General features: G+C 38.6%; 1 protein-coding gene across 3 annotated transcripts in view; it reads left to right on the top strand.

The window, feature by feature from the left end:
- Atp13a3 (ATPase 13A3) overlaps positions 1-12004 on the top strand; it is a 52206-nt gene that overhangs the window by 22522 nt on the left and 17680 nt on the right. For all 3 annotated transcript variants that reach the window (XM_032900064.1, XM_032900063.1, XM_032900061.1), the window contains 11 exons: positions 46-166; positions 2903-3027; positions 3636-3811; positions 4388-4510; positions 4587-4666; positions 5596-5638; positions 5734-5843; positions 6495-6591; positions 7764-7836; positions 10288-10456; positions 11782-11969. In XM_032900064.1, the coding sequence (XP_032755955.1) occupies positions 46-166; positions 2903-3027; positions 3636-3811; positions 4388-4510; positions 4587-4666; positions 5596-5638; positions 5734-5843; positions 6495-6591; positions 7764-7836; positions 10288-10456; positions 11782-11969 (1305 nt within the window). The remainder of the gene's footprint in view (positions 1-45; positions 167-2902; positions 3028-3635; positions 3812-4387; positions 4511-4586; positions 4667-5595; positions 5639-5733; positions 5844-6494; positions 6592-7763; positions 7837-10287; positions 10457-11781; positions 11970-12004) is intronic.

Genomic DNA, 12004 nt, shown 5'->3' with positions numbered 1-12004 from the left:
CTTACAGTGGCAAGCAATTCTAAAATTTCCTTGTATTTTTAAAAGTTCCAGTTGATTTTGAGAAAGTATTAGAAGATTATACCAAACAAGGCTTCCGTGTAATTGCTCTTGCACACAGAAAATTGGAGTCAAAGCTGACCTGGCATAAAGTACAGCATGTTAGCAGGTAAGACTGAATGGCTTCCCTGTAGTTTTCAATAATCTATTACCTGCATTCCTGTGAAAGACCGAATGTGTGAAATGTCTGCGTTGGAGCTTTGTTTTATCTAAAACTACGACTTTTCATTCAGTCTGTATTTTTGGGTTTTTTTGTTTGTTTGTTTGTTTGTTTGTTTGTTTTTGTCAGTTGCTGTGTATTCCTGGCTCTCTTTGAAGTCACCGTGTAGACGTTTGCTGGCCTGGAACTCCTGGTGCTGGGATTAAATTGTGCACCACCACACCCCACTCCATGTTGATTTTGTTGGCTATATTTATCTTCCTGAAATAATTATTTTCTTTAGAAGTGTAGACATACTTATAACTGTTACTTTGATTTTTAAATTTGGTTTATGTCTGCTTGTGGATTTGTGTATGTCCATGCAGTGCCCACAGATGCAGAAGTAAGTGAGTGACGCCCTTGATCTAGAGCCATAGGTGGTTGTGGCTGCCTGATGTAGGTGCTGTGAACTGAATTTGAGACCCCTTTCAAGATTGGTGCTTTGTGTCCCTCACTACTATAGCCTGTTACCAAATTTTTACAGTGTGCCAGGCTTATTCTAGAAATAGGCAACAATTTTGTTATTTTCTCTAAAAGCCACCACCCAATGGGAACCAAATCTTGAGCCACGATACCTGCTGTGTATTCTTTTCTGCCCTTTGTCAAATGACATTACTAACATCTATTTCTGTATAAATACGGTTTGATATTTGGCTTAGTTTCTTTGCTGTGATAGTCTTCTGACAAAAGAAACGTAAGGGAAAGGGGCTTATTGTAACTTACTGTTCAAGGTCCAGTCCTTATGATGGGGCAGCCAAAGAGCAGGCGCGTGGAGCACCGCGGACCGTTACAGCCGGTGACAGAGGCGTGGACGTGCACTGCTGTTCTTTTTTCATTTCTGTAGTGCAGGATGCCAGGCAGAGAATGGGCCACCTTCAAGGAGTGGGGCTTTCCATCTCAACATAAACAAGATAATCCTCCACAGGCATCCTCCTGCCTCCCAGCTAATCCTAGATTTTTTTGTCAGATTGGCAGTTGCTACCAAACACCCCACCCTTCTGATGTCTGTTGCTATAAGTGACAATGAACTTACCCTTTTGTTAATATTTCATGTTTTGTTTAGTATTTTGTAAGCAAACAGGAATATTGTTTGTCTTGCTACTTCTGCCTGTTTTAGAGTAGTGATCTGAACATAAACATGAAAACCTAGAATAAGGGGGCTGGAGATATGGCTCAGAAGTTAAGAGCCCTGGCTGCCCTCAGTACTGGGTGGATCTGACTTCTGTGGGCACAACAGGCATACATGCAGGTAAGACACACACATGCAAAAACAAAAACCTAGTAAATGTTACACATATCAGGTTGAAAATCACGGGTATGTTCTAATTCCCACAGAGGACACAGTAGTCCTTTCTTTACAATGTTACCCTTGTTGTTGAGCCCATTAAAGACTAATTGTTCATTTACCTACAGCTCTTCATGCACTGGAATAGATAGACTATGTTGACATCATCATCCTATCTCTCCTTGTTCTTCCTCTTCCTTCAACCAAGACTGTTTCTTGTGTTTTTGCCTAATAGGAACACTATTGTTTGTTTTTTGTTTGTTTTTCAAATAACCATTTCTCTTACTGAAACCTTTACATTTTAGAATTGTACAATTCTTTAGAATACACCATGTCCATGACATTTGGCATTTAGCGTTTGTAAGATCTTGACTTAGGAAATCTGCTGACCCACTGGTTCAGTGCTGCTAAACTGGTAGTTCCACATTGTTACAGCTGAGCTCCGTCCTTTCCCCTTTCCTTTCCCTGTAATATTACTATTTTTTATGAATCAAATACTCAGCCACCCTTACTGTTTGAGTTTGTGTTGTATGTGTGCTTGGGACTCTTGTGTTTGGATGTCAGAGTTCAATGGTAGGCATTTCCCTCTATCACTCTCTCTCAGTGCTAGCTGGCTAGCTTCACTTTTTTACACGTGTGTGCTGAGAACCCAAATCAGATCTTCATGCTTCCGTTGCTAACACTTTCCTAGCTGAGCTGTACCCATCTTTGTTGTTGGTTACTTGATTTCACATTTGTAACTGGGCTTTCTGACCTTAGTCTTTTAAGGCTTTCTTTGACAGTTTGTGACTTTCTAGGAATGTGGCTGTCATTGAACCAACCTTGTCACCTTGGTAGTGCTGAAGTATGTTTTTGCAAACATTTATTAGATCTGTCGTTACAGAAATGTCTTTATGTTTGACCTGGGGACTTTATATATTGCTGGCACATAGCAGCTTCTCAGTTATTTGAAAGAGTAACGTTCTTGGTTATCACTTCTAAAAACAATACCTATGTACCGAGTGGGTCTCCTTGTGCTGCTAATGGTTATTTTACCATATTGCCAAGATAAGGAGCTGTGTTTTGTAGACATCTTATGGAATTGATTGGGATTAAAGCGAGGTGTGCCCCACCCCATCATTCAAATCGGGTGTATTTGATGAGGTATATTCTATAAATTGTGTATATTTCTTGACACAGATTTGTTCTTTTATTATTTTGGGTAAACTATAAGTATGCCTTAGTTACAGAACTGATTAATGTTTATAAAGATAGACAATTTTGGGCTGGAGAGATGGCTTCCATCTTTTACTTTGTTTTACTTTATAACAAATATAGGTTTAGGTCTTTTAGACTTATCTGTCAATCTTTTGTCTAAACAGAGATGCCATTGAAAACAACATGGATTTTATGGGACTGATTATAATGCAGAACAAATTGAAGCAGGAAACCCCTGCAGTACTTGAAGATTTGCATAAAGCCAACATTCGAACTGTCATGGTCACAGGTGAGCATAACTATAGAGAGAGCTCCAGTTATGTGATATTGAGGGCCGGTCAGTTAGAAAGGCACATTATTTAGTGATTGACTCTACCATGGATTGTACTATTTCATCTCTAAATATTTCCCCAAGATAATAGGTAGCTATAATTCTGCTTTGACTTCTAACAAAAATCCATTCATGGAAATAATAGTAGCGAGGAAGAAACTTAAACTTTAGTGATGTCCTTTTTGTTGTGCTTCCTTACCACGTGGGCGCCTTGCCTCGTGGGAGTTATCTATGGATGCCTTCTCCTGTGGAGTGAATGTGTGCCTTTTTCATTGTTTACAATTTTTAGTATTGAAGTAAATATAGAAAATGGTTATCAGGTGTTTGTTAGAATCAGATGAATATTTTCTATTACATTTTATTTCTGTACTATGTATGTATTTATGTGTGGAAGTCAGTTCTCTCCTCCCGTTCCAGTGCCGAGACACTTCCCTCTGAGCTATGCTGTGGACCCTTCTTATCCTCCTCCTGTTGTGCCTACCCTAGCACTCTAGTAGAAGCCTGGTGCCTGTGTGCTTGTTCCACATGTCCAGTTTCCCTTTCTGTGTTTCAAATACTTCAACTAGGAGACAACATGTTGACGGCTGTGTCTGTGGCCAGAGACTGCGGGATGATTCTACCTCAGGACAAAGTTATCATTGCTGAAGCACTACCTCCAAAGGATGGGAAAGTGGCCAAGATCAATTGGCATTACACAGACTCCCTGACACAGTGTAGTGAATCGTCAGCCATTGACTCAGAGGTATTGTTTATATTGTCAGGTTTTAAGTCTGCTCATTTGAATTTAGTCTGAAAAAAAAAACAAAAAACAAAAAACAAAAAACAAAGGAGGCACTTGAAAACCCAATAGTAACAAAAACTAAATGAAAATAGAAGCCAGAATTCCAGAGATTCTGATTCATTATCATAAGAATCTGGATGTTTAAATTTTGATACTGATTTTCCTTTACTTTGAATAAGCGCTAGGTTTTTTTTTGTTTTTTTTTTTAATTTTTTTAAACATTTATTTATTTATTATGTATACATCATACAGCTTTCTGCCTGCATGTATGCACCTGCAGGCCAGAAGAGGGCACCAGACCTGATTATAGATGGTTGTGAGCCACCATGTGGTTGCTGGGAATTGAACTCAGGACCTCTGGAAGAGCAGACAGTGCTCTTAACCGCTGAGCCATCTCTCCAGCCCCAAGCGCTAGGTTTTTACTGACATATCATTTATACTGTGTAACAATCAGTCTTGGCATAAAACATGTTGAATATATAGAACTGTATTTTATTGGTATGGGTGCTTGAATATTGTCGAATGTCTTTTATATAGGCTATTCCAATTAAACTTGCCCATGATAGCTTAGAGGATCTTCAGGTGACTCGCTACCATTTTGCGATGAATGGAAAGTCATTTTCAGTGATACTGGAACATTTTCAAGATCTCGTTCCTAAGGTAAGTAATGTGAATTTAGAGATGAGATCATGAGCTCATGTGAACATTTTTTTTAAAAATAATGTTTGTTTTCTAGTTGATGCTGCACGGCACTGTGTTTGCCCGGATGGCACCCGATCAGAAGACACAGCTGGTGGAAGCCTTGCAGAACGTAGAGTGAGTCTTGATGGGCTACATGGTTCTGTTCTTATGAATTATAGTTTCATTTTCAAACTTCTTATGGAAAAGTCCAGCATCCTTAATCCAAACACCAGAAATATGAAATGCTTTAAAATCTGAAACTTTTTGAGTGTCACAGTAGAATTTAAAGCAAATATTTTAAAATAAAAAATTTCAAAAATCTAAAACACGTATTTCAAGTGAAAAATATGTGCACGTGCATGTTTGTGTGTAAAGAATTGTTATCTACCTCAAGTGGATAAGAACTTTATGTATGTTTTAAAATAAGTTCACCTACATGTTTATTCTTAAGGTTATACCCACACGGAGATCATTAATTGGTGCTCTTTTTAATTGAAACGTATGTACATGTATGTTCTTTGTTACAAACAAACCTGCTTAGTCCCTGTTCCCTCTGGTCCTCCTCGTTCTCTCTGGCTCTCCCCTAGCTCTCCTACTCCCCTGCCCCACAGTCTCATTTGTTCTTCCTTTTTCAACCTGATTTCAACTGATTGGTCCACTTAGTGCTTCTCTGTGTGTATAATGAAGAAGTGGCTTTATGATTTGAACTCCGGGCAGGGTCTTAGCCTGCAACTCATGTTCCTCTCGAGTGCTGGGTTTACAGGTTCATCACACAAATGCATTTGGGTCATGGCTCTGGAATTTCAGTAACTAGCAATGTTTGAAGTTTCTAGGGGAGAAATCTTTACTCATAACAACAACAAAAAAAAATGTGTTCAAGATCTTACCTTGCCCACTGAAATCATTTGTCTACGTGCAGTCAGTTGAACAGTAATGTCTGATCACCTGGTGCGAACACTTGTTTCATGTATAGGCTAGCTCTCTGACTGTGCTGGAGGAGAATCAACTACTTTATATGTGACTTGTAAGAAATTAAAATCTTAAACTCATTTTTCTTTTCTTAGCTACTTTGTTGGGATGTGCGGTGATGGTGCAAATGATTGTGGTGTAAGTACTGTTTTTCTCTGTGTGTGTGATTTATTTTGTAGTTCTTTAGCCTAAGTCATCAACAAAATTAATCAGATTTTTTTTTAAACTGTTAGGCTCTGAAGAGGGCACATGGTGGCATTTCCTTATCTGAGTTTGAAGCTTCTGTGGCGTCTCCTTTTACTTCTAAAACACCCAGTATCTCTTGTGTGCCAAACCTTATCAGGTAATAAAGATCTGAATTTTTTCTTATTTGTGTTTTTTGTAGAGACCTTTTAAAAAATGTTTTGCCTGTATGAAAGTATGTATGCTATGTGTGTGCTGCGTGCCCAAGGAAGCTGTAAACGTGTTTCTGAACCCCTGGAACTAGAGTTATGGACAGTTTGGAGTTGCCATGTGGGTGCTGTGAATTGAACCCCAGATGTTCAGTGCTGTTACCTGCTAAACTAGCTCTCCAGCCCCAGAAAAAATAACACTGCCATTGTCTCCCCCACGCCCCCTTGTGACACAAGCTGGCTAGAATTTTACTCTGTAGCCTGGATAACCTTGAACGTGCAGTCCCCCTGTCTGTCCCCCGCCTCCTCCTGCTGTGAGTACAAAGATCTCTTCTGTCTCAGAGTTCACTGTTTTGTTCTGTCTGGCTCTAGCATAGTAGAATGAGTTACCGTGGAGAGCAGTAGCACTTGTTCAATGTTTAACAGTGGCTGGACCTACGTGACCCACTAGCAGCAGATTGACATTCTTCCAGTTGTATTGTTAGATACATTTTTTGGTAGCCGAGAGCTTCGTTGTAGACATGAATGTCTGTCAAGATGGAGTTGTGTTCAGATGGACAAGCTAAGGTGCTGTTAATCACATTCAACATTTCTATTCACAGGGAAGGCCGAGCTGCTTTAATGACATCCTTCTGTGTGTTTAAATTTATGGCGTTATACAGCATCATACAATATTTCAGTGTTACTCTCCTGTATTCTGTGAGTACCCACACCACACAGACGTAGTAGGTACTTAGTGGTAAAGCATGAAAAAGGTAGTGAGCATGTGTCTTTGATTTTGAGTACATGACCTAAAGGAAATTTATGCAGCGTTTGTAAAATTACCTAGAGATATTAAAATGTGGGATACATGTTCCTTAAAGCCTGCACTCATGGCTACAGCTTTGTGTGAAAAAACTGCTGGGTTTTGTTTGGTTGGTTTGGTTTGGTTTTGTTGTTGGGCGCGGGGAGCTGTTCTTTGTCTATAGTACATATTGGCTTTGCTTGCTTTGGACAGGATTTCAAGTTTGTAGACCAGCCTCAAAATCATTATGTGGTTGAGGCCCTAGCATGGATAGAGAGGAATGCCATCTGTGTTACAGTTACAGGTGTAGTTAACTTTGCTACAGAAAAAAAAGAAAGAGACATTTCGGTTGTAAAACAATACATTTGGAAAAGAATGTAGGCAGTATTTTCAATAGGTTATCCTCTAACATGATTACCCTGTAATTTCCTAATTGACACTGTAACATTCTTTGTGAGCATTTTATTACTTAGAAAAGTATCAGAAAGAAAGATTTAAAATATGAGGAAACACTGACACTTGAGAATAATGAGTATTAGAATGTTAAATGTTTTCAGTAAAAACTTGTTGCCAAAATTAAAAATACTTTTGACAAATTTAAAGTCAAACCTTTTATATTAAGATTTGACTTTGAAGTTCTGTTGATACTGATTCTGTTGCTGTGACGAAACACTGTGACCAAAAAGCAAGTTAGGGAGGAAAGGGTTTATCTGGCTTAAACTTTCAGATCATAGTCCATCCCTGGAGGAAGTCAGGTTAGGAACTCAAGCAAGGCTGAAGTGATGGCAGAGGCCATGGAGTAGTGAGTGCTTCTTATAGAATCCAAGCCCACCACCCAGGTGTGACAGACACCATCCGCAAGAGACTGGGCCTTTTCCTCGCCGATTAGTAATTGAGAAAATGCTGTACCGTTGGATGTCACGTAGGCATTTCCTCGACTGAGGCCCCTTCCCATCTGATTCTAGCTTGTGTCAACTTGACACATAATGGCAAATACATACCATTTTGAAGGTGTCATTCTTGGGGTAAAACAAGACTATAACGGTGCTATGAAAACCCTCTTAAACTTTACCGATTGCTTTTGTAGATCTTGAGTAACCTGGGAGACTTTCAGTTTCTCTTCATTGATCTGGCAATCATTTTGGTAGTAGTATTTACAAGTGAGTATTTTGCTTTTTTTTTTTTTTTTTTTTTTTTTTTTTTTCAAAGCAACCAAAAATTTTAAATTTTTTTTTAAATTTTGGTAAATTTGCATCAACCATTTTATACATAAGCTTATATTGGTCCAGTTTTCCTGTATATGTTTTATTACTGGTTTATATTTTGCCCTATATGTTTTCTAGAGTGACTCACACATTTTATCTAATGTCTGTCTGTCTCTTTACCTCTCTCCCCTCTTACTTTTGGAATAGATTTATTTACATCAAAAGAGTCATAAAGTTGTTGGGGATTTAGCTCAGTGGTAGAGCACTTGCCTAGCAAGCGCAAGGCCTGGGTTCGGTCCCCAGCTGGGGGGGGGAGGGGGCATAAAACATTTAACTGCTTACCTTACCCTTCTTGCTTGAGTAATAAATCAGGAGAGTATCCAATTTCAACGATTATGTTTCTGATCCCTGCTGCATTATCTTACTCTTAACTAATGATGTTATTTTTCTTTTTCATGAAAATAGATTCCCTTACTCCATAGCCCTCCTGGCGTAAGGGAATCTATTTTCAATAGATCACTGAGCCTGATCACTTCCTTTCCTGTTCCCACAGTCCCTAGTCCAGCCTTAGACTCTTCTTCCTTCCCAGGGAGACCCATGCTTTCCCCTCAACCTTCTTCTTTACCTAACCTCTCTGAGACTGGATTATTAGTTACTTAACAACTGTTACCTACTTATAAATGAACACAGACCTTATTTGTCTTTCTGGGTCTATGTTTTATCACCCAGGATGATTTCTTTCTAGTTCTATCCATTTGCCTGAAAATTTCATGTCATTTTTTTAAAACCACTAATATACCATTGTGCAAAGGTGCCACATTTTCTTTTAACTACTCAATTGAGGGACATCTAGATTGTTCCCAGTTTCTGGCTGTTGTGGATAAAGCTACAGTGAACATAATTGAGGAAGTGTCGTTGTGGTAGGATGGAGCATCCTTTGGTATATCAAAATGCCAACTTTTTTTTTTTTTTAAGACAGGGTTTCTCTATAACCCTGGCAGTCTTGTAACTCACTCTGTAAATCAGGCTGGCCTTGAACTCAGAGATCTGCCTGCCTCTGCCTCTTAAGTGCTACCACCACCCTGCTTGGCAAACAATTCTTTGCAGATCTTAAAAGGACAATTAATACCTTTATGTGGGAAAACAGAAGACCCAGGATAGCCAAAACAATCCTGAACAATGAAGGAACTGCTGAAGGTCTCACTATTCACCATCCCTGATGTCAGGTTATCCCACAGAGGTGTATTAATAAAAGCTGCAAGGCATGGGTGTGAAACAGACATGTTGGCCAGGCGATGATGGTGCTTGCCTTCAGACTCAGGCTTTGAATTTCTTAAGGGAGATTACAGTGCTAATGCTGTGCCCTTGTATATCCATCATGTATGCATACACAAGATGTTAGTTTTTACTAGTGTTGGTATTAATACCATGATAAATAATAGGCATGTGGCTTGTTAAATTAACAGGGACTCACAAATCTCTCTGCACTAGAAATAAATATCTGGGAAATAAGTAACTTGAAGTATACTTGAAGGAACTTGCTAGTTGATATGAGGACTAAGATTTGAGCAGGAAGAGATCCAGGCCTTCTTAGTTATACTTTAGGAAGGTAATTCTATGTGGAGAGCTATCCTGTGCATTGTAAGGCACACAGCTGATCCATTGTTTACTGCATGTCTTCAATATTGTCAAAATCCAACTACTTGAAATAGCCCTTGCCGTATCTTTCCTAGGGGTGCTAAAATTACCTCCAATGAGAATTACTGAATTAAAAAATGGCTTAGTAGATGATAAGACTAGCTAATGAGTAAGCAAAATTTTGATAGTGTCATTGTAACATTTGAGGTTATTATCAAAAGATAATAGAAATTTATAGTGGAAAACAGTAGACCCCATGTGTTATCAGTTGGACTAATTTTCCTTTATTTTACTGTTGTATTCATATAGATTCAGACATTGCTAGTATATCATATAGGTAGGGTTTTTTCTTTTGTTTTTTATGTTACATTCTGTTATGATATAACATTACATGGTTTTGTTTGTATATCTCAGAAGAGCCTTGCACTTGTGATCCTCTTGCCTGAGCCTCCCTAGAGTGCTGGGATTACAGGTGTGCACCTCTACCACACATTGGCTCTTGGTTTATATTTTTACTGGTACTGGGATTTTCCATGAGTTTCCATGGAAAGGTAAAAGTTTCTAAAGGCATTTTTGAAATTAAAATAAATCATTTACTTTTGTGGATTATTTAAATGTGTATGACATCTGGTGTCAGTGTTTAGAAACTTTTAAATATTTAAAAGACAAAACCAGAATTTTAAAAGTCTCATTTCCAAGTTTATTTAAGTATGTCTTTCTTGGTGAGAAATGTAGATACATGTTTTTTTCTTTGTTGTCCTTTTACAGTGAGTTTAAACCCTGCCTGGAAAGAGCTTGTGGCACAGAGACCACCTTCGGGCCTTATATCTGGGGCGCTCCTCTTCTCTGTCTTGTCTCAGATTGTGATCTCCGTTGGATTTCAGTCGCTGGGCTTCTTCTGGGTCAAGCAGTATAAAGAGTGTGATCCGTATTCAGAGTGAGTTGGTCAATCCATCGTAAAAACTGTATGAGGTGACTAGAAAAGATGAGCCTGAAACTGCGTATAGAAAGTACATGCGGGGTTGGGGATTTAGCTCAGTGGTAGAGCGCTTGCCTAGCAAGCACAAGGCCCTGGGTTCGGTCCCCAGCTCTGAAAAAAAAAAAAAAAGTACATGCAGCTTTTTAAAACACCTTAATAATTTTGACTTTTCGTCATGTTAACTTTTGTCTTTAGGGAATAGTTCTTGAATAATTTTCTGTTCATCAGTACCACAGCCAAGTTATAAAGAAAAGGGATCCATCTACTCATGGGGGCAGAGCTCAATCACCCCTTAAAGTTCTCACCCAGTCTCTTAGCATCTCAGTGGCATTAAATTTGAGCATAAACGTTAGAGGGGACCATATAGGATCATAGCAGAAAGTGTCTAGGCAAAGTGCAACTTATTACCTAGATGGAACATGAATTTGCTTCTGAGACCTGCTTACCTGTAAAATGAGAAAAATTAGCATCAGAGTCCAGGAGGCATAGTATAGTGCTTCCAGGTTTTCTATTTCCAGGTTGAAGAAACATTTAATTTTAAATATTATTTAAAAACATCCTGAAAAGAATATTATGTATTTATGAAGTGTTCTACTATTCACAAACTCTGAATTATTTAGTGTGGATAATTTTGTCAACTCTTCAGTTGTGAATATTTTAATTTGATTGATTGAGATCATTAACATTTTTAGGAAATGAAAGCAAAACAAAAAAAACACCAACCCATTGTTTGCTTAAATGTATGTAGGCATTGCCCATGAAAGGGAATGGACAAAATGGTCTTGAATCTTTTCAGAGTCCATTTATAGAGAATCTTTTCAGAGTCCATTTATAGAGAGTTAACATTTATCTATGTTTTTTGCAGTGACATTCCTAACTGCGCATGCCTGACAGTACTGCACACTCAGAAAATGAGGGCAAACCCTGGGTAGAAAGCATTGAAGGTTAGCTTGTAACTCCAGAGAAGTCTGAGCCCTAGGTAAAACAGTACAGTCACACATATTAAATAGGATGGTGTATCCCCAGTTATCATGGGGTAGTGCTAAAGACAGACTTGTGGTCTGCTTACATTCACTGCTAAAATCCCAAATATGTTTAAAAATTATTTGATTATAATTTTAACTGATAATATGTAGCTAAAGGGTGAAGAAAAGCCTGCACGCCCTCTGTGTTGCTATTGTCTTACCTTTTCCTTGTCTCGTAGTGATTTAAGGCATCTAAAATGACATTGGCCCCTTGGGAAGACACTGCTGTGTCCTTAATGGGGTCTTTGTGTGTTCCAGTGTTTGCAATACAACAAGAAGTGCATGTTGGAACTCGTCACACTTATACAACGGGACTGAACTTGATTCCTGTAAAATACAAAATTATGAGAATACCACAGTGTTTTTTATCTCCAGTTTTCAGTACCTCACAGTGGCGGTTGCCTTTTCAAAAGGAAAACCATTCAGGCAGCCTTGCTACAAGAATTGTAAGTGTGACATCATGATTTCCACCTTTCTCTTC

This window comes from Rattus rattus, chromosome 4 (genome assembly GCF_011064425.1).
Source record: "Rattus rattus isolate New Zealand chromosome 4, Rrattus_CSIRO_v1, whole genome shotgun sequence".
NCBI lineage: Eukaryota > Metazoa > Chordata > Mammalia > Rodentia > Muridae > Rattus > Rattus rattus.
This window is presented reverse-complemented; position numbering and strand designations above follow the sequence as displayed.